This window comes from Chinchilla lanigera, unplaced genomic scaffold (genome assembly GCF_000276665.1).
Source record: "Chinchilla lanigera isolate Chin_1 unplaced genomic scaffold, ChiLan1.0 scaffold00065, whole genome shotgun sequence".
Classification (NCBI taxonomy): Eukaryota; Metazoa; Chordata; class Mammalia; order Rodentia; family Chinchillidae; genus Chinchilla; species Chinchilla lanigera.
Genome location: NW_004955466.1, coordinates 684,906 through 710,585, shown reverse-complemented (window position 1 = coordinate 710,585; position 25,680 = coordinate 684,906). Strand labels below are relative to the sequence as shown.

General features: G+C 50.4%; 1 protein-coding gene and 1 long non-coding RNA gene across 4 annotated transcripts in view; one reads left to right on the top strand and one right to left on the bottom strand.

The window, feature by feature from the left end:
* The window catches only part of Susd6 (sushi domain containing 6), a 53,097-nt gene that overhangs the window by 24,212 nt on the left and 3,205 nt on the right, over positions 1-25,680 (top strand). For all 3 annotated transcript variants that reach the window (XM_013521965.1, XM_013521967.1, XM_013521966.1), the window contains exons 3-5: positions 20,057-20,254; positions 21,208-21,346; positions 24,035-24,456. In XM_013521965.1, the coding sequence (XP_013377419.1) occupies positions 20,057-20,254; positions 21,208-21,346; positions 24,035-24,456 (759 nt within the window). The remainder of the gene's footprint in view (positions 1-20,056; positions 20,255-21,207; positions 21,347-24,034; positions 24,457-25,680) is intronic.
* Positions 420-5,613, bottom strand: LOC106150160. Its single transcript, XR_001236807.1, has 3 exons — positions 5,525-5,613; positions 4,482-4,564; positions 420-1,116 (listed from the first exon to the last, which is right to left on the bottom strand). It is a non-coding gene; the product is annotated as an uncharacterized LOC106150160 (long non-coding RNA).

The window sequence follows — 25,680 nt, the reverse complement described above, 5'->3', positions numbered from 1 at the left end:
AATATTTAAAACTTTCAGCTTTATTTTCAAATGTGATTCTATTGATAGATGTAACACACAGACAGAGTTCTTCGGAGGTCTTTAATAATTTGTTTTTAAGAGTTGTGGGCTGTGTTAGCTCCTGGGCTCCAGTGATTTTCTTGTATCAGTCTCCAGAGTAACTAGGACTGTGGGTCCTCTCCACTGTAGCTGGCTTTAGATGTGTGTGTGTGTGTGTGTGTGTGTCAGTATGTGTATATACACACGCATGCGCACACACACACGCTTCGGCTCTTTCGGGAATTTTAATAGTTCTTCTTCATGCAGAAGGACCTGTGAACAATGAGTTTGAAAACCACTGCTGCTTTGTAGTGCTAATTTTATATTTTTTCCTTTCTAGAATGTTTCTTTTATGTTGTTTAAAATGCTTTTTCCAAAAAAAAAAAAAAAACAATTAAAATGCCTTTTCCTCTCGAAATTTCATAAAGATAGGCTGTTACATTTTCTTCTAGAAGTTTTGGAATGTATGTTTATGATTGTCACCTGCCATTTTCCAGGTCCTTCAGCCAGTAGGAATGGCATTTGTTTTGTCCCATTTTGTTTTGCTTTTATTGTGCTGGTGATGGAGCCTGGGGCCTTGTAAAGGCTAGGCAAAGGCTCCACCACTGAGCTAATCCCGCAATTCGTTTTTAAATGTTACGCCTTTTAAAAAACCACTTATGTGGCCTAAATGGAACATTTGTCCTATAGCCTCAAAATAACTTCCGGTGGGGGTGGGGGAAGGGTCAGCAAGACCCCCTCTGTTCAGGACAGTCTCCTGGTGCTTTCAGGTCGTTGGTTTGGTGTCTTGTCCAGAGGCGCAGAGCTCAGCAGCGACAGGGATCGTGGGTGTAAACCGCCTCACCAAAGCCCCGTTCTTCACACGCTTGAGCAGAGAACCAGCTGGTTAACTGCAGCCAAGGGCATAAGTGGCAGCCCCCTCAGACAGAGCCGCTGCTCGCAGCCGCAGCCTTCATTTCTGTCCTGATGCTCCTGTGTCCAGTCTCCACTCTTCTTTTTCTCTCCACAAGTCTGTCTTCTCCCATACTGCCGGTGTAACTCGGATGGTGCGCACCTGTGACCCCAGCACTCGGGAAGCTGAGGCAGGGGGAGCACAAGTTTGAAGCCACCCTAGGCAAGGGATGTGGCTCAGTGTGAAGGCTCTGGGTTCCATCCCCAGAGGTATAACACTGAAGAGGGCGCAGGGAAGGAGGGAGGAAGGCAGAGACAGGCACTCAGGCGCGCAAACACACCTCACTGTCAGACTTAGGTAATGTCCTCCTCTGTACTGCTTCCCTGTCCTAGCCTTTGTCGAGGAATTGGTCCAGGCATCGAGTTTGCTGTCTTTGTGCACTGTGCCCCGTGCTCCCAGATCGTTACTCACGCTGTTCCCTCCAGTGCACACGTTTCTCCCCACCCCGCTGCTGTGGAGCCGCTTTTGTCAGTCAGACCCCATGACACTCAACAAGTCTGGATTTTGAGAGGATGGTTTCCTTAGTCTCCCCCCTGACTCAGCGCTTCCCATTAACACAAAACCTCCCAGTGAATTTCTGTGGGTCTTAGTTTCACTTGTGGCTTTGTTAGAGGAAGAAAACTGGTACGTCTCCACCCCTTCCCTCCAGATTCCTTCCCCACAAATTCCGTTCACAGGGCTGTCCTCTGTCTCTTGTAGCCGTTTCTTTAGTTAGCTGCAACAGAAGGGGATTTCTGTTTTGTGGTTAAGAAACTGGTGTAGACACCCTAATAAAGAGGCTCCCAGGGTATCTTCCCTCCAGGCAGAGAGTGCGCTGAACAGGCCCAGGGAAACGCCTAGTCCCTCCCCCTCCCCCATCAGTTTACTTTTGGTCATTTTGAAAAGTAATAAATTGGCATCTGGCATTTAAAAAAAGTGGTTCATGAGTTGCATATACGTGTTAATGCAGCGTACAGAAAAGCCTTGCTCAGGGGAAGAATTCTGGGTGGTGCTGTGTGTGCCCTCTAGCCTTCGCCAGCCTCCTGTCTCCCCAGCATCTGCCTAAAGAGTAAACTTATATATAAACCCTGGAAATCCGTTAGACATGCAAAGTAGGCAGATTAATTTTATTTTCTGAAAGAGCTTTGTAACAGGAATCCACATTGATCCAGAGAAAGGCGGCCCCTGCTTGAATGATCACAGGCTGAGTGGCTTAGTAGGGCGCCTGGTGGGTGGGCTGGGAAGTGGGGAGGACTGTGCAGGGGACTAGTGGGAGACTCTAACCCCCATCACACCATTGTTGCACCTGGAGAGTTGGCTTGCTTTGGTAGTTTGTTTATGGCTTGTTCATTAGTTTTGAGAATGTGCCTTTAGATGGGGAGAGTAAGGCAGTAAGAGGTGTTGCAGGGGGTGGCTCATGTTACTGTGATCAGGGAAGAGCTAGGATTTGATTTGTTGCTTGCTACCTTCTGCTCCATGCAAGCAGGCTAGGTGAATTCCGAAGTTCAGAAGGGTTTAATGTCAAAGAACCCTCACAAGTGCTGCATTGCTATATTCAAATTTGTTAAATGTGAATCATGGTTTGCCGTGCAGAGGATTGAAACCAGGGCCTTGAGGTGTTAATGTTACTGAAACATTAGGTCTCCCTGTGGACATGGAGCTTAGAAAAGCTTCCTTTATGGGTGATGCTTTTCCTTGCTTTAAGAGTACTGCCTGCGTAGCTGTAGTGTTTTGACTAGCAGTGAGAAATTATAAGGAATTACGAGATGGTCCTTGCACATCAAACAGAATGGCAGGGATTTTCTCCTTTACACTATTTTGCAGGTGTCCTCTCCTGAACCCCACACGGTAGAGAAAATAATCCTTACAATCAAACCAAGTGTATGAAATACAACATTAAATCTTCCCCCGCTTTTTTTTAATGAGAGTGTGGCCATTGTAAAAGGGTTTTATGACTCACCAGAGGGATCTCCATGCAATTCTTTTTAAATAGCAAGTGCCCCAGAGTATCTAAAATATGATTGTATTTATACCCAAACTTTGGGATTACAGCTATTGTTTAAGGCATATAAAAGAAAAAGAGGAAGTGGGGGGCTAGACTGTAGGAGCATCTTGGATAGTGCTGGATGCCGCCGTTAGTGGGGCCCCAGAGTCTGGAAACTGTGCTGAGTCCCGTATCGGGCCCCAAGGAGCTGCCGCAGCCCTTTCTGCTGCGGTCTGTGCTGTTCCTGCACTGCGGGCTTTGCGGAGGGTGAAGGGCGAGCGGCCTGAAGTCAGTTCCTTTATCCCTGCCCTGGCAAGAAAGCTGTCAGTTTGTTTTCCAGGAAGCCTTTTTTTTTGCACTTGGGGAATTTTTTCTTTCCTCTTATGGGAAGTTGCTTCATCATTTCCCCAAAGTGTGTTCTACCTCCTGTTTAAACAGAGTGCCCTTGAAGAGCTCGGGAGCCTGGAGCAGGGGTGGAGGTGTTGTGAAATCCTTTGTTTGATACTTTGATGCAAGCTGAAATGGGAATTGTCTGCAGGCGGAAATCTTGGGGTTTGCCAGGACTTGGTCAGGAGCCCGGTGTGGGGACGGGAGACTCTCTGGGAAACAAGAGCTGGGGTCTTTTAAAGCATTTTGCTTGTCCATGTTTTGAGAGATACCAGTCCTTCTGGACATAGTCTCCCATCAGGTACTGGTCCTGCTTCATACATGTGCCCAGGACCATGAGGGTAGACACTCTGCCCTTTTGAAGAGCTTGTGTTACCAAGGAGAAGCAGGACCCAGTCATCTTTAGGAAGGGTGGAAATACTGGTATGTTAACTGTTTGCTAGATTGTGTAGACCTGGATGCTTTAGTTCAGAGAGGAAAAAAATTCCTGTGGAAGAGGGCACTTAAGGTTAGCCTGGTGTCTGGGCTGGGGTTGAGTTAGTGAAGGCTATTGAAGGAGAGAGCTGAGATGACCCAGAGTACTGTGTCAAGGCCATGATCACAGAGGAATAAGGAGAGCAGGGGGAGAAGTAGAGCAAGCCGAGGTGTGAGAGACTTGACGTTCAGCACAAGCACTGGGACACATAGAGGTTGACAGCTGTTAGTAGATTCCAGAAGAAAGCAGCGTGTGGGAAGATGTGCTGTGGGGAAGGTTAGCCGGTGAGGCTGCACTGGAGCATGCACCTAGTGGGCAGCAGCGGGAGCCCCGACTCCGTCTGTAGTGTGAAGGAAGGCATGCAGTTAGCTCCGGGAAGGAGAAATGGCCTGGTGGGAGGCCGCCGATTTTATCTTTTGTCTTTTGTCTTGGACGAGTGTGGTTCCACAGTGCTGGTGCCAGCTTTTATGGCTGGACCCAGCAGCTGAGGCCCTAGGTTGTTGCTGGCTGAGTGGGACCAGCTGGTGGGTACCACTGTGAGTAAAGCTTTGACCATTTCTGCCCTAAGTAGAGATACGTCCTTTGGTGGACCTGGTGGAGTCCAGTATCCTTTCAAAATGAGATTGCGCAGGGCTTACTGCCCAAGTCAGGGTGACGCTACTTACCCCTCGCTTAATCAGCAGTAGAAGAGTAGTGTTTGCTCAAACCCCTGCCGGTATTGGGTGGTATTCCCATGTGCTGTGTACTCCTAAAATTTTTAAATAAGAAATTTGAATGTCTTTCATTTGTAAGTTCAGATAGAGAAAGACCAGTCAAGAAGTAGTCTCCTTAATAGACTATCTTGCAGTAAGTAGAAATGGGGAGAGTATATATCCCAGGGCCTTTGCACTGAGCTGCATCCCCAGCCCCACCCCCACCCCCCTTAATTTTGAGGCAAGATTTTGCTACGTTTCCCAGGCTGGGCTTGAACTTTCATCCTCCTGCCTCAGCCTTCCAGAGTGCTGGGATTTCAGGGATGTACCACCATTCCTAGCTGGGAATATAAATTTTTTTTCAAAGAAGCACAATGTGTTATACTTATCCTAAGATCTATTCGTTTCCTATAGAAATGGGGAGCTAAAGCACTGTCCACAGTTAGAAAATGGCAGTTTCCTTTACAGCTGCTGGAACTGGGGCAGGCCACTGGGTTGCCCTGGGAAATGAGTGGCTCTTCTTTGGGGATCAGCCAGGCCAGTTGCCTGGTGCAGGCCAGGCCGAGGCCCTGCTGCCGGGCTTGGCACTGTGCCAGGGGACTGGGGCTCTTACAGCAGAAGAGGTGCTAAGGAGCCTCTAGCCTTCGCGGCAGCCAGGACCTTCAAAGACCAAGGCCGCCTTCCCCCTCTTAGAAGCCACTGCCTTGGGTTGCTGCTAAGCAGACTGTTCTGAGGTCTTGACTTCAGTGCTTCTCCTGCTCACATTGCAGAAATCCCAGTATAACTTCTCAAGTTTTTCTCTGTCCTGAGATGGGAAAGTTGACAATATTTGGGGAAGGGTTGAGAGGGAAAGCAGCAGGCCCAGCGTGCAGTGCCTGTGCGTTTTGGAAGTGGGTGGGTTTGTTAGGGCTTGCGAGGGAAGTGTAGCGAGTATAGATAGACCAGCCCTAGCAGACAGTGTCACTTGCGTGCTGCATGTGAGGCATGCCGAGTCTGTTTATGGGCAGATTACTCACCGCTGGAAGGAATTATTGTGCTAATGGTATTCCACTGCGAGACCTGGCCGGAGGCATCTGCAGACTTCAGAGCTCCGATTGCGTGTGTGACAGGTCTGTTCCATCAGCAAGGCGTGGAGGCTGGGGAAACCCAGGGTGAGCTGTCGTCCCGAATTGTGGGCTCACGCAGGTGCGGACTGGCTGTCTTCCCTCGGTGCAGTGCTGCAGAGCTCAGGACTCTCCGACATGCAGGTGCGAGTGCTGCGTGCCCGTGACCCTCATTCTCGCACACGTTCCTCATTTGCATGTGGGCCTACATAGGAACATGTCTTCTCTAGGCTCACTTAGTTGATTCTGCGCCTTTGGGACCAAAGGCGTGGGGGGGCCAGGAAATTAAATTTGATAATCTGTGGGAGATTGTGTGTGTGTGTGTGTGTGTGTGTGTGTGTGTGTGTGTGTGTGTGTGTGTTGGGGGCCACTTTATCCAGCAGTCTACTTCTAAACGTTTGTCTTAGGAATAACCTGTTCTCTGGTACATTGTAAAGTGACACCCAGTCGCCTTTGTGTAATGAATTTGAACTTTTGTGCAGCAGCTGAGAAAGAACTGCTTGAGTGGCTGTGAGGTGTGGCTGCCTGCCAGCCAGCCACACACGGAGTGGCGTCACCCGTGCATCTGTGCGGCCATGTATGCTGCAACAGGAACTTGAGTTATTTCACCTTCAGCTTTTGGAAGGTTGAGTTGCAAATGGAAGAATGAAATAGCTGATGATAGAAGAAAGATGGGAGAGTGTTTGGAATTGAGTTGAGGGTGCTAGAGGTGGGGTGTAGCGTGTATGGAGTATAAGTGACTAAGTCAGCAGCTTTGCTTAGCTACAAAAAAAAAAAAAAAAAAAAAAAGCCCCACAGCTAAGGAATGATGTCTAAAATGCCCAGAGACGTTGCCCGAGGTTGTGTCTTATAGGCAGAGTGCTATTAGGCATTTCATCATCTTTTGGGGCTTTCTGAAAATACAACCTTCTTTTAATAGTATGTAAACCTACTGTTTGACTTTGAAGGCCCTTTTCAGGGAAGTAGGGGGACTACCTTGAACAGGTTCTGCTGTGACTAAGAGTCATATAAAAACAAAATCCTCCTTGTAAGTGTAAAAGGCCCTTCTAGAACTGTGAGTCTGTTCCATTGAATACATTACATATTGACCTAGTCACTCTGTGTATTAATGTCCCCCATTGTACTCATTTATATGCTAATTTCTGTCATCTTCTTTGTGCTTGGCTATATTTAACCTTTGATTTTTAAGCTGCAAGATGAGCTTTTATTTAAAAGGCCCGCCTGCTCAAACAGTGCTAGTGTTCTCTAACTGGGAGAGTGCTGCATTTGGAGTTAAGAATAAAACAACCACCAGAAAATAAATCAGCTCCTGGACTGTGAACTTTTTCTTCTTTTCTAGTCTCATCCCTAACTTTATGGATATAGAGTTGATATGCACATTCTCTAAACAACAAAGTTTTTAGGAAAAACGAACCAGCATCCCGCACTGGAGTACCATTGCAAGAGAAAAAAGAGAAGTCTTTCTAACTGTAGCAGTATTCCAGGCCGCTTGTGTGCCTGGCTGGCCACCGCACGGAGTTGATAAGCACACAGTGTCTTTCATACTTGCCGTTACAACATGTTAATTAAGAGAATTCAGCTGTGGCACCAGCTGGGGATGTCTGGCTTTGTGGAAGATGGCAATTAGATGCTTTATTTTCTATTTTCTTTTTCCCCTTTAAACTTTGGTGGAATGCCTCTGAGTAGGGGCTTTTAGTCTCAGCTGTATAAATACTTTAATGTGCCTAATTATGTAATCATACAGCTATACTCCTCTGTGTACACACACGTCATTTTATGGATTTTTATCTCTTTTTCTAATACATGCAACATCTAGCCTGCTTTTTGGTTGGAGCCAGACTCCTGTGTGCATTAGGCAGGAGGAAGAGGAGAACCAGAGGCATTTAGTGACTTTCACCTGATAAATATCTACCCTTCTGTCTCTCCCCATCCCGTGGATGGGCATGTCCTTTAACTCTCCAATAATCAGCATCTCAGTAGTTTCCTAGCAGAGTCAAGGTAATTTATAAGATTGGGTTTTATACTCCTCTGTTGATTTGCAAGTGCAGTCTTCCAGCTTGTGTAGTGTTACCTTCCCAGGCTTCTACTCCAGGCAGGCGTAGGGCATGAGCCTGGCCCGAGGGCCTTGCATCAGTCACAGTGGGGCCTGTTGACTTCTGGCCTTCAGCGTGTACGCGGAGGACCTGTGACCCCAGCTGTTGGTTAAACCAGGACCTGGGAGCAGCCGCTTTCCGGGGCCCGGTTCTCCAGGGACAGACCATCTGCTGCCATGCGAGAGAACCCTGGGAGTGGAGCTGACCAGAAGACAGTCTTGTGCTCTGTTTTGGGGTGCCAGCCCCTTCATTCTTTCCTCTCCCCTCTCCCCTAGGCAAGCCTAAAAGATGAATCTGTCCTGGAAAGTTCACATGACTTTCTCTGCTCTCCCCTTTCCCTCTTTCACCCCTGCAGCACTTCTGTCTCCAGGGGAAAACACTAGTTTCCAGGGTGGGCAGGCAAACTTATGAATATAGCTTTTTTCTTCAGCAGAATTAATACTATTGGGCAAGCTTTAATTTTATCAGGAAGAGCATGGCTTTGCATTTTAGGGCCAGAAGTGTCCTTAAAAATCTGATCCCATGGAAGAGGAACCCGAGTTTACATTCTTCCCTTTTGCTTTTACAGCCTGCTGTGGCGCCAGCTTGATCTTTCAGAACCTCTGCCTATCTCCTGCTACTTCTCACGCACACACCACTTGTTCTTTCTCTGCCTTTGTTTGTGCCCTTACCTTTCTCCAGTGTGTTCTCCCCACTCTCTTTGTCCTGGTCACAAGCCTTTGTCCTGTGGTCGCAGTCCTACTTCCTGTCAGGTTGGAGCTCGAGTACTATTTCTTCTGTCCTCCAGTGTCTCCCCCATTGGATGATTCCTCCTTCGGGTACCTGCTGTGGCCTGTGCTGATTTCTGTCGTGGTCCCAGGGAGCAGGGCCAGTGTCGTCATCTCTCCACCTGCCTGCTTCCATTGCCTGCTGCGGAGCTGTAGTAGTTACTAAGATCTTGTCGGGAGAGTAGATGGAGAAGTGTAGTCCTTATGTGAACTCTGAGGTAGCGTAGGTCTTACTGTTATTGTGACATGATTAGAGCTCCTTATCTTTACCAAGAGAGTGCTGTTTCTTCAAGGATGGGCCCTCTGTTATTTCCTCTTATATTTCTAGTACCACGCTGGCACATAGTGGGTACTAATAGATGCATGCTAAATTAATGAAGGAATTTCTATTAAGAAAGTGAAATCCTGAGACAATAAGGTTAACACCTGTAAACATTTTTTATTGTCTTCTTGGGGGCAAAATATCGAAGGGTATTTCTCTTCACTAAGGTGACATTTGAGCATAGTTGCCTACAGAATGCTGAGTCTGTAGAGGCTGTGTCAGGTACTGTCCTTTGACCAGCACCGTGGCTTGCCAGAAGCCAGGCGAAATGGCATACATCCATAATCCCAGCTACTCAGCAGGCTGAGTCAGGAGAATCATGAGTTTGAGTCCAGCTGGGCAACACAGTGAGAGCCTATCTAAACAAAGAGGCTTGCCACGCTCCAGGGTCAGAAGACAAGAGAGGCCACAGTGGGTAACAGAGCATAGTCCTCAGCCTGATAAATAAAAACGTATTTGAGACTCCATCTAGGCCCAAGGCTCACAAGTCTTTATTTTGGGAGTTGTTTTACGTAGCAGTCACAGAGCCGAGACAGTATGCCACAGACAAATTGATAAATACAAGCTAACTTTATAGGCAAGTCCTAAACCTTAATGGATTCCTGTCTCTTCAGCAGACCCTTAAAGAGGCCCTGTGTGACTTTCTCAGGGAAAAAGCAAAGGAAGCTTCATAGGAAAGCATGGGGGAGGAGCAGAAGCATCTGTGGGGAGCGCTGTGTGCTCAGCAGCCCTGCTCTACCTCCACAGCTTCAGCTAGGCTGATGGAAGGGAAGGAAAAACCCACCTGGGGAACCCTGCCCCTTCTGGAGGGTACAAAGCAAATCCTGACAGACTGCTTTAGGGCGTTTAGAGAACCCCGTCCCTCGTAAGATGGAGAAGGGAAAAGGGAGAGGGTTTTGTCACTTTTTTTTTGTTTGTTTTTCTCCGGTACCGGGAACCGAACTCACGACCTTGCGCTTGCCAGGCAGGCGCTTTTGCCGCTGAGCTAAATCCCCAGCCCCGGTTTTGTCACTTTTGACCCCCTCACCGTACAGCTTGATCACAGCCTCCTCATGCTGGTTGGTCAGAGTGATAAAGAACAGACTTGTAGGGCTGGCAGCCTGAGCCACCCCTGCTCATCAGAACAGCCAGAGCCTTTGTTGTCCCTTTTATCTTCCATGGTCCCCGTCTCGCGGTATAGTCAGGTCTAGCACAGGCCCTGCAGGTTGTGCAGGGCTCATTTTATGGCACGTCCTCACCCAGGATGGTGAACCTTATAGAGCTTCCAATGGTAACGAACAGCTAGCTGCAGCGTGCGTGCCGTAGGTTCTCCACCACTGCCTAGACTCAGTCCCCTCCCTGTCTTCAGGAAAGACCACCCAGACCTCTACCCTTCAGCCATGGTGCGTGCTTTTCAAAGCCCTCTGTGGTGTAGGCCACTGCCCCAGTGGATCTCTGCAACCGCCCATACAGAGCTCGAGTTTACCCAGCGCTGGTCATTCTTTGCAGTTGTCCAGGCCTCTGTGAGTAGCAGTGGCCTTGTAAAGTCCTGGGAGAAGCAAACACTGCCTGGCTCATGGGTAATGCCTGCAAGGGCTGCTCCTCAGGGGCTCTGGCAGAGGTGGTCCAGTAGCCTTGTGTGTTTTGGGTGACTGGCAGACAGACAACCTTGTAATTTCAGGCCACATCCCCACTGTGCATTTGGTGGCCACCTTCCTTTCACATATCACTCTTGGAAGACCTGTGTTCTCACCTGAAATGCCCCCGTCTTTTCTGATTGCAGCTTTGATGTCTGATCTGTAAATAGCTCCGTTCTTTGCAGTGCACAGAGATTAGTGAAGAAACTGGCCTTTTCTCTCCGCTTCTCTGAGAAGATGTGGCCCACTGAGATACGAGCCTCTGTATAAGCAAACTGCTCAGTTCGTGTTCTTGCCCTGCAGGAGTTAGAGCAGCTTTTGTCTGTGTCCTCTGCCCCCACATTTGACTTTGCAAGTCTTGGAGTAAGAGTTTCCGGTGGTGTCCGTAGTCGGGCCGCTTTCCTATCAGGCAGCAGGGAGGAGGGCAGACCAGAGTTGGAGTCGGTGTAGTTGTGACCTCAGGCCATTACTGAATTCATCAGAGCTGGTTTCTTCATCCGAATGACCTACGTAGTATACTGCCTTCCGTTTACAGTGGGAGAATTTTGAGATCTCAGTGTAACACCTGCTGATAAATGTTAATTTTCGTCCTCATTTCCAGCCTGGTGGAAAACAGAGACCATATGTTTAAGTTGGAATGTGTGCTCCTTAAAGCCCTGCTGTGTTTGTTTGGAACTGGATTTGACATTAGGAATTACTGGTAGAATTGGAAATGAAAGGAAAACTTGGACCTTTGTGCCCAGGAACCTGCTGCTTTGAACTCTAAACCCTCAGTTAATTATCACAAGCTCATAGTTGCCCCAGAGGTTGGACTGCGCTGCAGCAGTTGACTTAGCCCTTAGCCCTCCTTGGACAGAGGACCAACCTGTCTTCTGCAGGTGGGGAGTTGGGCCGGAGCTAGGCGACTCAGGTAGATGATAGAGTGAAGCAGATGAGACCGGTAACCGTTGCTGATGAGAGAAACAGAATTCTTCTGCTTTCTCCCAGCCCTTCTCTTCCACTCGCAAGTCAGACGTGGTAGCATTTATCAGCACAGCGGATCGCCTGGCTGCCTAGCTCTGCAGTGCCCCGCCCGTCCTGCAGCTGGAAGGGGATAGGGCCAGTCTGCTCTGTAGGGGCTGTGCTGCGGGATGGGCAGTGGCGTAGGCCCTGGCTGCCGTGGGCGTGGACCTAGAGGATGAAGGAGAATGGCCCCCTGCCTGCCTCTTCTCTCAGCAGTCATCACAGCTCCGGGCAGGGGCCCAGCCCCGGCAGGCAGCCTGTTGCCCCGGTCCTTGGGCTGTGAGGTCAGGGCAAGCTGAGGGTAACAGGCCGCAGAGAGGCCATCTGTCAGCCGAGAGCTGCCAGGCTGTGCCGTGAAGAAGGGAAGTGGGAAATGGGACTGGCTTCTTGGTGAGCTGAGGCAAGGAGAAGGGGGAAAAGGACCTCTCAGGAGTGCTCCTGCTGCCCTCTCTTCAGACATCCAGAAATTCTGAAACAGTCCTTTTCCTGTGTGCTTAGAGCCTTTGCCCTGCCCCATCCAAAAAAATCTGAGATAAGCTTTTAATTTGCTGTATGAAATTTATTAGTGCCCGTTATGTGCCAGACGTGATACAAGACACTTTCACATATGCAGCTTTATGAGTCAGTTCAAAAACCCCATGGGCTGGGTATTGCTGCTGGGGAGTAAGGCCCAGACAGACAGGATCGTTGACGGCTGCAGAGAGGTCTCCGGGTCAAAGCCAGATGCATCTGTCTGGTCCCACTGGCCTGAGCTTGTTAGGTGGGAAGTGTGTTTTCCTGGGGAGATACCAGTGTAGGGAATGTGAGATGCACCCTGGAGAGGGATTCTCTTTGCTCTTTTATTGACTCATCACAGATCAGAAGCCACTGGGGCCCACTGTAATTAAAAATGAGAGCGCGGCAGTTTTCTGCTAAACGGCTACTCTCTGCTAGCTCCTAGGTCAAGTGCGGAGGCTACAAAAATGAGGAGAATGCCCTGCCCTATAGTGAGGGGGTGTGTGCATGGGAGAAGGGCTTGTGAGGCAGTGACGGCAGGGACAGCAGCGTGGTGGCAGTTCATGGAGGGGAGTAACAACGTTCTGGGTACAGAGGAAGAATATAAAGCTGCTGCTTACCACACACCGTGTGCAGGTGGTGCTTGTCCTGTTCAGTAACCCTGACGAATCTGCACAGCAGCCAAGTGAAGCGCATGGCTTTTGTGTCCTCCTACAAGTGAAGCAGCTGAGCACCAGGCCTGCCCGAGACTGTAGCATGCTGCTCTCTGGCCAGCCTGGGCCGGTGTCCTGGAGCAGTGGCCTCTGAACTTGGGGCGAGGAAGGGTGGGGCACCAGCTGAGGCCCAGGAGAAGAACAGCATTTTTTTCTGAATGACTAAGGGCTTTTTTTTGGTCTTTCTGAGACTGGGTCTCACATGCAGTTCAGGCTGGCCTTGAGCTCACTTTGCAGCCCAAGCTGGTCTCGAACTTGCAGCAACCCTCCTGCCTCAGCCTCCCGAATGCTGGGATTATAGGCATGTACCACCACACCTGGCTGACTAAAGGCTTTTGTGACTCTTTCCAAGTGACAACAGTGTACATGTTTGGGGGAGTAAAGAACATTGTCTTCTGCTTGTGGTGATCCACGCCTCGAATCTTAGGATTTATGGAGGCTGAGGCAGGAGAATTACAAGTTCAAGTTCCATACTGACACTTTATCTAGGTCCTGTCTTAAAATTTAAAAACCAAACACAATACTGAAAAGGACTGGGGATGAAGATGCCTGGCAGAGCATCCCTCCTGGATCTCCTGTATGAGGTGGGGGTGGGGCGAGACAGGCTTCTCTTTTTGGCTCTGACCCAGCTGGCAGTGAGATGGAGGGTTAGGGTCCTAAAACAAGTTGGCTGGCCTTTAGGATACCAGCAGGGGGGGCGGGGTTTAACCACCAGGGAGGGAAGGGCAGGGGAGGGTGTGTTTCTTCCTGTGTTCTCCAGCCCACACCAGTTCCTCACCCTGGAAAGGCCTGAGGGAAGGCAGGCTGACCCTCCCCCAGTGTGTGGGAATTCTCCAAGGGATCCTGGCTGGACAATGGGCTTCCTGTCTGGCTGCTGGGAAGGTTTGTCTCTCAGGAGGAGAAGGTTGCAAAAGACTTGAGAAAGCATCTGTCTTCCCTCTCACTGCTCCTCGTCTTAGGTTTTTGACTGTGTGACTTGGGGGTCAGGAAGGCAGAAGGCAGAGCCGTTGTCAGAAGGAGCCCTGGGTGTGTATCTCTTTTGTAACTGGAATCCTGCCCACTTTCCTGCTCCCACAGGTCCTGCAGCAAGAATCTGCTCCCAGGAGGGAGCCTGCGCATGGCTGGAGGTCTCTCCAGCCCTCCTGTCCTGTGCTGTTTGAAACCACATGGCTTCAGGGCATTTACAGATGACCCGAGGTGACCAGGCTAGCCGACTGCAGGCAGATTTGTGAAAAGGGTCTGGGTCGCTGCCTTCTGTATTGAAACTGAGGCCCAGGAAAACCAGTGTCCCCAGACAGTACTCAGGATTGTCCTTGTCACTGGACTCTGCCACTGAGGCTCCCGTGGGAGGAGAAACTGGTTTCTGAGACACTGGTGTGTCCAGTGTTGTGGAGTGGTGAAGGCGGCCTTCCTGGGTTCGAGTCCTGAGTGTGGCACCTTACTTCTGTGGGGTCACCCAGAGTGCCTGTCTTAACCTCTCTGCTCTGTTAGCTCTTTTGTATAATGTAAGTGCGTATTTCTTACAGTTTTTTCCCTTTTCAGTTTTTTGAGGAAAGGTCTTGTTATGTAGCCCATGCTGGCCTCAAACCCAAGATCTTCCTACCTCAGCCTCCTGAGTACTGCGATTACAGGCATGAGCCACCATGCCCAGATTCTTACATACCCAAAGGGATGTGTGTGTGTGTGTGTGTGTGTGTGAGAGAGAGAGAGAGAGAGAGAGAAGTTTAAAGAAATTATACCTGTAAAGTGCTTGTAACAGAACCCGACATACGGCTAGTTATGCATCAGCTGTTGTTACTGAGCTTCTGAAAGGAAGCCTCAGGAGAAATCTTCTCACCATAATCCAGTGGTCAGTTGTTCTCCCTCTCTGTGTTGTCAGGAATGCTCTGGGAGAGTCCCTTCCCTGGGAAGGAGACAGTACTGGAGTATGACTCTACTTTCACGTGAAAATAGCTAAATGTTTCCCAGGCCGTGTCAGGGGTGAACCACAGAAAAACCTGTTAGGTTTTCCTGGAGTCTTGTTCTCCTCTGTAGGTCCAGCCTAACCTAATGCCCAGACCCGCAGCTGAGGAGCCAGGGTGCCCTTTGAATCCACCTCTGCCGTTAGACTTGTGTCCTGGGTCAAATTACGCAACCCTGTGTGCCTCGCTGTTCTCATCTGTAAGGAGGAGAAGATAGAACGCCTGCTTCCTGTAGAGAACTCAGAAGAGACCTTGGCACAGGTGCTGTGCTCTGTTTACCGAAGCAGCTGTCTTCCTAGTCTTACGCTGAAAGCAACACATAATATTCCTGCATGTCCATACACTGTGTAATGTCTGAATCGGGGTAAACAGATCCATCTCCTTAAGCATTTATCATTTCTTTGTAATAAAGACATTCAAAATCCCTTCTTAAAGCTTTTTTGAAATGTACAGTACGTCATTATCTCTAGTCATACTACTGTACATTGAACATCCGAACTTGTCTAACTGTAAATTAGTATCCATTTATCGTGGGGCTCAGGTCCACCTCCTAGCTGTTCAGAAGCCAATACTTGAGACCCAAGAATTGGTGGGAAGCAAGTCGGTTTTAGTCAAGGGCTGGCATCTTTGGACAGGGGTGAAGGGACTGTTGTTCCCCAAAAGGCCATCTTGGGAGGTTCAGATACCTGAAGGGGATCTTATAGGGAGGCAGAGAGGCTTAGGGAGCAGTGGACAAGAAGATGGCCCACCGGGCGACATGCTGGGCAGGTGTCATGGCGGCCTGTCTCCCTCGCTCTTCCCCTCTTCTCTTGGTCCCTGTCCCCGCTGCGTCTGTCTCTTTCTCCGTCTCTGTCCTGCCTGGAGTACTGCCGGGGACTTGGACTTCCTGGGGCTAAGTCCGCTCGTTCTTTAGATGGACCTGTTGCTTTCCTGTAAGTGAACCCTCAGGGCGGTGTGCGTGCTTTCTGTTAGGTAACACACAGAAGTAATGAGGAGGGGCCTTGCATATTCCGATGTAATCTGAAGACCACCAGGTGTTCTGGGTTTATACATCTACAGAAAGGTCTTTTATCAGTTAATGACCTAATCGTTCAGGTGCTGCCTCCCTCTGGAATTTAGAATGGTGGGCAGAAGGGTAACGAGACTTGCAAAGGGACGGCTCAAAGGAGTAGCGCTGTTGCTTCACCAAGCTCTCTGCCTCCCACTCTCCCAGCCTGTAGTAACCACTGTTCTGCTCCCAACTTCAGTGAGATCAACTTCTGTAGATTCTAAGTGTGAGTGGTCCCATGTGGTGTTTGCCGTTCAGTGCTTGGCTTATTTCACTTCACACAGTACCGTTCATGTCCATACCCATGTCATTGCAGATTAGAGAGTTTCGTCATTTTTATGGCTGAGTAGTATTCCATTGTGCATATGTACCACATTATCCGTAATCATTTATCAAGGTGGTGGACACTTAGATCATTTCCATTTCTTGGCTACTGTAAATGGTATTGCAGTAAACATGGGAGTTCCAGTGTCTCTGACACAATGACTTTCTTTTGTCTGTGTCTAGTAAGATCACCGGATCATACGGCATCCCATTTTTAATTTTTAGAGAAACCGCCATACTTTCCCCCATGACTTAATATTTTCAATTTACAGCAGATTTATTGGACTGTAACCCTATATTGGGTTAAATAAAATCTGTTATCAAAATTAACTTTGCCCACTTCTTTTTACTTTTTTAAAGGACAGTTTAAAATTACGTCTGTGGTCACATTACATTCCTGTGGGCAGTGCTGTACAAGTCTGTGATTCCCCTCCATCGTGTCTACCTTCTCCCCTTAGTTTTTCTTCCTGATTTTCTTCTTTGCTGCATGCTCTCACTGGGCTGGTTGCCAGATGAATGAGACTGTCCCTGTTCAGGGCACCCCAGGCTAATAGAAGAAAGCTTGCTTTGAGCAGCTTGTGTGATCGATCTCCGTGATGGACTTTAGAGCTGGCAGTGTGCGTCAGCCTCTCCTCTTGGTCAGAAGCTCTTTGAGGGTGTGGTTCTGTCACGGTGACCCTTAGCCCTCCTGGGGGCTGTGAGTGGAGAGGGCCTGCCCTGTTTTCTGGAGCTGGCCCCGTGGGTCATTTACAGCAGCCCCTCAGCTCCGGTGCTACAGTTGCGCTGATGCGGTGGTTGGATTTCCAGGAACTTCTCTTGGCCGTCTTTTCTTTCAGCCCCGTCCTGAAGCACCCATCTCCCCGTGCTCCCTGGGGTCCCAGGTGCTGACACATCTTAGTGTAAAGCTCTGTTACTTCAAACCCGAGCTTCTCCAGCCCTCCGTTTCTGCGATTGGAAAGGTGGTGTTTGGAGAGCTCTTCTGTCGTCTTCTGAAAATGCACTAGGTACTTACGTGTCTTCTGCCTCTGCTCACCTCTCCCGCTCAGAGGCTCCAGGCGCGGGGCCCCGGACTCCCCACACTTTATTTTAAAAGGGCTGGAATATTTGTTTCTTTGTTAAACCCAGCACTCTGACCCAGAGGCCTTTCCTGGAGCTTGTTTTACTGTACCCGTTACGGAATGTTACAGAAGTCGGTTTCGTTTCAGTCTTTTTCCCCTGAAAGGCTGTACCCTACAACAGAACAGCAAGGCATAAGTAGGAGAGAGCCAGGAAGGGCTCTGGTTGGTCTCTGAGGGGTGTGCTGGGCGTGGTGCTGGAGGTGGGGTCCTGCCAGGGCCATCTGCACCCTCACGGCTGGCTGGCTGGACTTCTCCTTGGTGCCGCCCACCCCCAGGATTCCGCCCCCTCCTGTGCTCACTGCAGGCCTGAGTGCTTGTGGGAGTGGGAGACAGTGGAATGCCAAGAGGAGTTACAATGTTTTCTTTTCCCTATAAAGTTAACTGCCTGATCTTTCTCTTCTAAAAATTATGGACCATTGTCAAGTCACATGTTTCTTTATCTTCCTGGGGCTGAGATCAGAGCTTGAGATTCTCTCTGGGGACTTGGAGTTGTCGGAGAAAGAGCTTGCTGTGCACGTTGTCAGCCTCCTGCCCAGGACAGTGGCTTCTGGAAGCTCCCGGGTGATGTATTCGCTCCATGGTTTTGCTCATCCTTTCTGTTCCGAGGCGGCGCTGAGCAGGCCCAGCTCCCGTCAGCCTTCAGCCTCACTTCCCGTGCCGCTCTGTGGGAAGAGAGTCTGGAAATGATCGTATTTCCTTTCCTTACTTTGTGATCCTTTCTGCTAGGCACTTTATTTCCCTCCTTGGGTCTGGGGAGGCATCTTCTGATACTGAACCTGACATACTTGGAACCTGACGTATTTATTTCCTTTGTGTGACCTTCTTGAATAAACAGAAGAATTTTTGCCTTGAGCGTATTCTACCATACTAGGGTTGCCACACCGCTGACCTAGTCTACAGGGTCGCTCCTCCTCGGGTCCCTCCAACCTCACACTCGGCTCCGCGTGTAGTGCTGACCTTCTCAAGAGCCTTCTCCTCCCTTTGGCTCCGCTTTCCCTTGGAATGTCGAATGAACAGCTCTTGTTGCAGTCAGTGCACTCTATAAGGTGCTTCATGACTGTCCACGTTTTTAATTTGGGGGGGGCAAATTGTCCTTATTAATGATCTCACCTGCACGGGAGTGCCTGACAGTCTGGGCTCTACCTACACTTTCTTGCTTCAGTGCCCCGGCCTCCCGCTGCCGCTCCCTTCTGATGAAGCAAAGCTGCGGTGTCGTTTCCTGCCCGCCGCCCGCGTGCCCCCGCAAGATGTGCTGTCTCCGCTCGCGGCCTCCTCTGCGCCGCGTGAATTGTGTCCTTTGATGCGTACTGGAATAAATCTGCACGCAGGCCTTTGTGGAAGGGTGTGGAAGAAGCCAGGGCAGGGCCTGTGGACCGTGCGGCTGGGTGATTAAAACATCGGAGGGAGGGGCTGGGGATTTAGCTCAGCGGCAAAGCGCCTGCCTGGCAAGTGCAAGGTCGTGAGTTCGGTTCCCGGTACCAGAGAAAAACCAAAAAAAAAAAAAAAAACGTCGGAGGGAGGCTTGCTTTTCACTCGGCATCCTTCTGGAATTTTTTAACGACATATATGCATTTCCCATGAGGTTTTTCTGGTAAAAGTATTTAAATAAGAAAAACCCAGTCTGTAAAACATTACAAGAAAATGTATAGAGTGTGCTTATGACTTCCAAGGAGGGAAAGTGTCCCAAAACGAAACCAAACACCCAGACACCGTAAAGAAAACGGTTTTTTAAATGTGTGTGCTTGTCCTACCCCTGTTGGGCTACAAGTACCTGAAGTGCTTATTTTTATCCTTCAGAGCTCTGACACCATGACCCCATCAGAGTAATCAGTAAATAACTGTTAAAGCAAAACTAAATTGAATTGTAAGTCCTTTCTTTGTAGACTTCACTTGCTTCACTTCTACATTGAATGCTAGGTGACCTCCAGGGTCTTAGTCTAAGGTTCTGTGGATTTGTGAGATCTACAGGCAGAAATACGCAGCAGAGCAGAAGTGGGCTTAGAATCAGCAGCCCTGCCTTCCGGAGAGCCTTTTCCCCAGCTCGCCGGCCCACAGCCGCTCCGACCTGCCCCCGGGAGCTGCCCTGGTCTGCTTGGCCTGTGTCGTGCCCGGGAAGTGAGCCCTTGGACACGGGCAGTTGGAGGGGAGTTGGAGAGGTCTGTGGCGGGCTTGGCGCCCTGAACAAAAGCGGGAAGGTGGAAGTGTGAAGCATTTTGTCGAGCAGCTCTATGAACGGGTATCTGCCCCCACTTGTCTCCAGTGTGGGACCCTGAGCCAGGTGGCCAGGTCAGAGCCTTGTCCTTCGGGAGGATGCAGCTCACGATGGGGAGAGACAAGTGCCGGCACTGTGGGTCAGAGAGTGCACAGTGCCTGGGGACGTGGGGAGCCTCCCAGGAAACCCCCTCTGAGGCCGAAAACACACGTTTTTATTACACTGTGGAATTCCTCCTGGCATTGATGTCAGAAGCAAGCCTTATATTTGCCCTTCACTGTTCTGCAGGATTTTACCTCCTCTCACTCTCTGTGTCAGGAGGTTTTATTAGAATCATGTCTCAGGCCGGGCGTGGTGGCGCACACCTGTAATCCCAGCACTCGGGAGGCTGAGGCAGGAGGATCGTTTTTTGAGTTCAAGACCAGCCTGGGTTACAAAATGAGCTCAAGGCCAGCTTGAACTGCGTAGCGAGACCCTGCCTCAGATTAAAAAAAAAAAAAAGAAAATAAGAGTGATGTCTCAGTTGCAGTAGGTTGAAAATGTTGTCCGAGTCTCCTGTGTAGCATGGGGGCCGCTCTCCGAAGGTGTGGAAGGGAGGGGAGATGGTGCGAGTGGCCAGACTTCCCTCGCTGCCAGCGATGGCCTAAACTGCAGGCTTTGTCTGGGCCGCAGCCTTTCCAAGAGTTGGCTCCTTGCCGTTCATGTGTTCCTGTCAGGTGAAACGGAGAGCCTGCAAGTTTCACCATGGTACCACCACCCTCTCTGTCTTTGCAGTGTGTCCCCTGCCCCCGGGGCCAGAAAATGGTGGCTACATCTGCCACCCCAAGCCCTGCAGAGACCCCCTGGCCGCAGGCAGCGTCGTGGAGTACCTGTGTGCGGAAGGCTACATGCTAAAGGGGGACTACAAGTACCTGACGTGTAAGGATGGCGAGTGGAAGCCGGCCATGGAGATCAGCTGCCGTCTCAACGAGGGTCAGTCTGAACCTGGGGGGCTTGCCCTGGGCTTCTGCTCTCTGTCACCCCCGGGAAGTGGTGCTGCAAAGCGCCCTGAGCTGTGCTGTGCGGAGCCGTGTTTGCCCTGCAGCCTTCCTTTGGGAGTTGGTGTCTGTGGAAGACATTGGGGTTACTGGTGCGTGTCCCATTGTGTTCCCCTGAGTCGCAGAGCTCAGAGTCTGGCTCCCAGAGCTTCACGGAGGCGTCTGACCTTCGGGATCTCGCTGGCCTAGCTCGGAGCTGGTGACCTTTGGCCGTCCTGCGGCTGGCACAGTGAGCGTAATGCTGGCACCTTCTGTAGTGGCTCTTTCCTCTCACTTTTCCTCGAGTGGAAATGGACTGTTTTGTTACGGAGCTACAGTCCAGCTGGACAGGAGCCCCCTCTTCCCTCCTGCCTGCTCCTGTCTTGCACGACTGGAAAATCCAGCTGCCTCAAGGGAAGCATGTGTCATGTGGTCATTTTTGTACTGCATACTTTGGCTTCAAGACCTGAGCATGTTTAACCAGTGACACCCCAGAGAAGAGTAGGAACCAGTCTGAGATCCACAGCCACGGCTGCAGGACTTCAGGGTTGTCCCTTCACGGACTCAGACGGTGGAAAGATGTTCCTGTCCACGGTTGATGTTTGCCAGCCTCCTACTGAGGGTGGGACCCGAGTGGTTTATAGAGACAAGATACCCTGGGTTAGTGAGTTGGCTATCAGATGGACCTCAGGGGCTGGCGGCGAGGGGAATATTTTATTTAAGAAACAGGAAGGGGAAGTGGTCCCTTTCCTGGAGCACCGTGTGTACACTGGCCGCTCCACGCCGCTTTCCTGAAGAGGCCCTGCCGCAGGGTGACTCTCTGGGTGGCACCAGGCAAGGGCATTTGACTGCGTCAGTTGTGGGGCCTGTGTCTGGGTATCGAGTTCTGATGAAAGCTTGTGTCCATAGACAAAGAAACCCACACGTCACTTGGAGTCCCCACGCTGTCCATAGTGGCTTCCACTGCCAGCTCCGTGGCACTCATTCTCCTCCTCGTGGTGCTGTTCGTGCTGCTGCAGCCAAAGCTGAAGTCTTTCCATCACAGCAGGTAAGCCAGGAGCCGCGCTGGTGTGGGGCAGGCAGCAGGCACTACTGTGGGGCTCGCCTTTGCCCGGCTGGGAGAAGCCGGTAGCCTACGGCTTCTTCTGTCTGTGTGTCCCAGGGAACGGGCAGGGGCGAGCCCTGCTGTGTGGTAAACCTGCGGGTGTGCCTGGTTGCTTTGCACACATTAGCAGAGCTGACGTTTGAACCCAGATCTTTTCAACTGCAAAGCCATGTCATTTCCGTCATCGGTGCTTCTCGGATTATGGTTCCAGGAGCATGAACATCCCTGGGAATTGTTAGGCACGCACATTTCCAGCCCTCGCTTCTGACCCCTGAAGCTCTGGGGCTAGGGCTCAGTAGTGGGGGTCCCACGTACCTTCATGTGATGCCAGTGCGCGCACACCAATGCGTGGAAGGTCAAAAAAGCCCCAGATTCTGTAAAATGCCCCAGGTTTGGAACTTACGGGCAAGGAGCAGCCTAAATTTAATCTCTCTATACTAGTTTTATTTCCCCTCAAGGTAACTGGTAAGTTCATTTCTATTTGTTTAATTTTTTTTACTAGTAAGTTTATTAAAAGTAACTACCTGATTCTCGGTTGCCTGACTTAGGTAGAAGGGAGATCGATTTTCACTATGGATGCCACTTACATTTTGCACCATGTGTTTGTATTACTTTTTAAACAACAACATAAGATTTATTTTGAATAACAGAAAGTACGCACACGCCAGTGTAGGCGCTGCTTTCTCTGCTACCTTGTCAGGGTTTCCCTCCTTCCCGAAACCTCCACACACTTCCTGAGGCACCGCTCTTCCATCCTCACAGTGTGTACATTATTTGTATTAGGTGGCGCAGGTTTTTACCTCCAAGTATAGGTAAGGAAAGGAGAGTTCTGTTTTTTGAGACAGGGTCTTGCTGTGTTATCCAGGCTGGCCTTGAACTCACTGATCCTCCTGCCTCAGCCTCCTGAGTGCTGAGATTACAGGCACGCACCACCATGCCCAGCAAGAGCTCTTAACAGTAGTTGAACCACAGTAGTATGTTCTGACAGTAGACTGGTCTGTGCCCTGATGTAACGAGCTGAAAGGGTACCATCACTTGTAGCATTCTTGGCAAAAATTGACCTGAATCCAATCCTGAGGAAACAGTCACACATCCAGATTGTGGGTCATCCCACAGCGGGCCTGGAATCTTTTTAAAATGCCAGTGTCATAAAAGAAAAATGAGAGCAGGCTGTTTCAGATGAACAGAGATGAAAGGGATCAGACAGCTAAATGCACTGCATGATCCTTTACTGGATTCCGGGTGAAAACAAAGACTGCAGATGAAATGTGTACTGTATTTGGATGGTCTTGGAAACTTGTATGATCATAGTGTTACATTCCTGCGATGTAATGAGGCTGGGGTTAGTAGGAGTGGAAGTGCTGAGGAGGGACATCTATGTAATATCTTAACCCTGCTTTCCTATGGCTCATGAAGAAAGAAGTGTGTGTGTAGCAGAAATGATCCCCCAAAAGGGGTCTGTGGGAATAAACCTTCCAAAATGGGTAAAATAAGCAGAAACATTCGCTCTGTCTGCATACACATTCATTGTGAATCTCATTCATACGTGTAGATCAGAACTGTGCAGGACACCGTGGCATTACGGGGTTCATATTTAGGTGGTAAAACTGTCAGAATACAATGCAGAAGTAGTGGTTTCCATGCAGTCAGCACAGTGGTCCCCTGTAGGGAGGAGCAGGAGTGACGGGACAGGTGCAAGGAGGTATCAGCGTGTAGCAGGGTGAGATTCCTGGCCCGGGTAGGAGTCTTACACCAGTGTCACCCTTGGAGCAAACCAGCGAGCTCTGTCCATTTGTCTATGCATTCCTGACTGTATTTATATAATAATTCACAGAGGTTTTTTTTTTTTTAAGTTTATGAAGTTTTAAGCAAAGTGGCTGAGTTCAGAACAAAGTTCTTCTGACCTCCCTTCCAGACTCCTGTTTCAGGACCATAGTGTGCCTGCTCCTTTATCTGCCTAAGTCTGTGGAGATACAATTCATCCACCGCGGAGTTCCCCGGGAAGGTGCACAGTGAGGTGGTTGTAGCATACTCTCCGTGTGCCTCTGCCGCTCTTGCTCTCGTCCTCGCTGAGCTGCATGGATGGCTCCGTTGCTAGTCTCTAGGCCTCTCGCTTTTGCACAGAAGCCCAGAGCCTGTGTACCCACAAGTTAAGGGCGTCTCCCTGGCAGCAGCTGGACCTGGGTTCACGTCCTACGTCCATCCCTCACCAGCTCTGTGACAGTGGCGAGTTCCTGAACTTCTGGGCCTCATCTGCAGGCCTCATGCGTCCCTGTCTGAAGGGGTCAGGTGAGGGGTCAGTGTGGCCAGGTGTTCTCAGCACTGAGCGCTGGGCCCGGCACGTAGGTCAGTGCTCAGAAACGATGACTTAGCGGGGCGTGCTGGCGCATGCCTCTAATCCCAGCACCCCAGAAGGCCTAGGCAGGAGGATCACAAGTTTGAGCCCAGTCTGGGCAATTTAGCAGTTTAGACCTTTCTCAAAATAAAAAAATAAAAGGGGGCTGGGGATGTCCCAGTGTCCTGGGTTCAACTTCAGTCATAAAGGTGGAAAAGAAAAGGTGGCTTTTGTTGGTATAATGGTATTTATTTATCTGTGTTCCTTCTGATTGTTTGTCTTTTCCTCCCATCCAGGCGTGACCAAGGGGTGTCTGGGGACCAGGTCTCCATCATGGTGGATGGGGTGCAGGTTGCACTGCCTTCATACGAGGAGGCTGTGTACGGCAGTTCCGGTCACTGCATGCCGCCCGCAGACCCCAGAGTGCCCATCGTGCTGTCAGAAGGGGCTGGGCCCAGTGGCAGGGGCCTGCCAAGGGAGCAGCAGGGCCAGGCGGCCTGCTCTTCTGCGGGTGGGGAGGAAGAGGCCCCGGGCCAGTCGGGACTGTGTGAAGCCTGGGGCTCCCAGGGCTCAGAGACTGTGATGGTGCATCAAGCCACCACCTCTTCCTGGGTGGCTGGCTCAGGGGGCAGCCGGCCGGCACACAGAGAAGCCACAGATTCGGAGAACAGCGACATACAAAGCCTTTTGTCCCTCACATCAGAGGAGTACACAGATGGTAGGTGGTCTGTGATGAACAGGAATTATTAGCCGTTTGGAGCCTTTGCTGGGAGTGAGGAAGGATGGTGGGCCTTTCTGGTAATTGGTGTGCTTTTGGCAAAGAAAGATAATCCCCGGGATATTAGCCTATGAAACAGGCTTTCACCTTTAGAGCACCAGGTAGGCCCTTGGGCTCGCAGTAGTGACTTTTCACTGTTGGTGAATGTTGATGGTTTGGAGTCTTGGAGACTATACATGGCCACAGGGCAGTGCTAAGTAAAAGATGGACTGTTGAGTAGGGTTGGGCAGTCCTATACTTACAGTTTTTATGTCCCTGGAAGGTCGGGAATGACAAGGAGACCTGGCTATATCAGAGAGAGAGCAGGAGCTGTCTCCTTCAGAGCGGACAGCTGCGTCACTCCAAGCAGGGCTGTGCCGGGTACTGCACTCATTAGTTTCCGTGTGCCGCTCAGTTCACCCTCACAGCGATCCTGAATGTAGCTGTTTATTACTGTCCCCATGCGGGGAAACTGAGGCCCAAAGCGGGGGAGTCACTTGCCCGCTGGTGATTGAGCTGGGGTTTGAAGTGACGACTTCTGCGCTGCCTCCCGGGTGACTCCAACTCGTGTGGTGAACTGGCCATAGAGTGACATTTCTGCCCCCTGACACTGCTGCCTTTGCTGCAGCCTGCAGAGTTTAATCTCGGGTATGGCTCTGTCACTTTAAAAAATTTGTTTAAGTGAAATCCCGGTGTAGTTCAGGATAGAGGCTAAACCCAGAAGCTTCCCTTCCCACAGTGATGCCTTCTGCACTCAGCCTCCCTGAAGAGTCTCAGAAGGACGTCCTGCCTCCTGTTGTGCTGGGCACCAGGGTGAAAGTTCACGAATGCAGAGCATGCTTTGCCACCTTTTTTCTCCGTTGGTACAGCGATGGCAAGGGAGCTGAATAGTTGCCCCAGGTTTGGGTGTGGAAACCAGTGGCCCGTGGGCCGTTAGTGCTGTGTTATAAGACATGTCTGGGGGCAGATAGCAGCCCTCGCCCCCGGGAAGGAGCCGGGGATGCACGCTGCTCTGATGAACAAGCGTCTCAGAGCCCAGCCTGTGCTGCAGCTGAAGTAGGCTTCAGGAGTGACACAAAGAAGTAGGGAAGGTGTTCTCTGCTGCGTGGGCTGTCAGCTGGAAAGGACGGGCCCACGGTGTAGGAACTGTGTAACGGAAGCAGGAATTGTGGAGCTCGTTAAAGT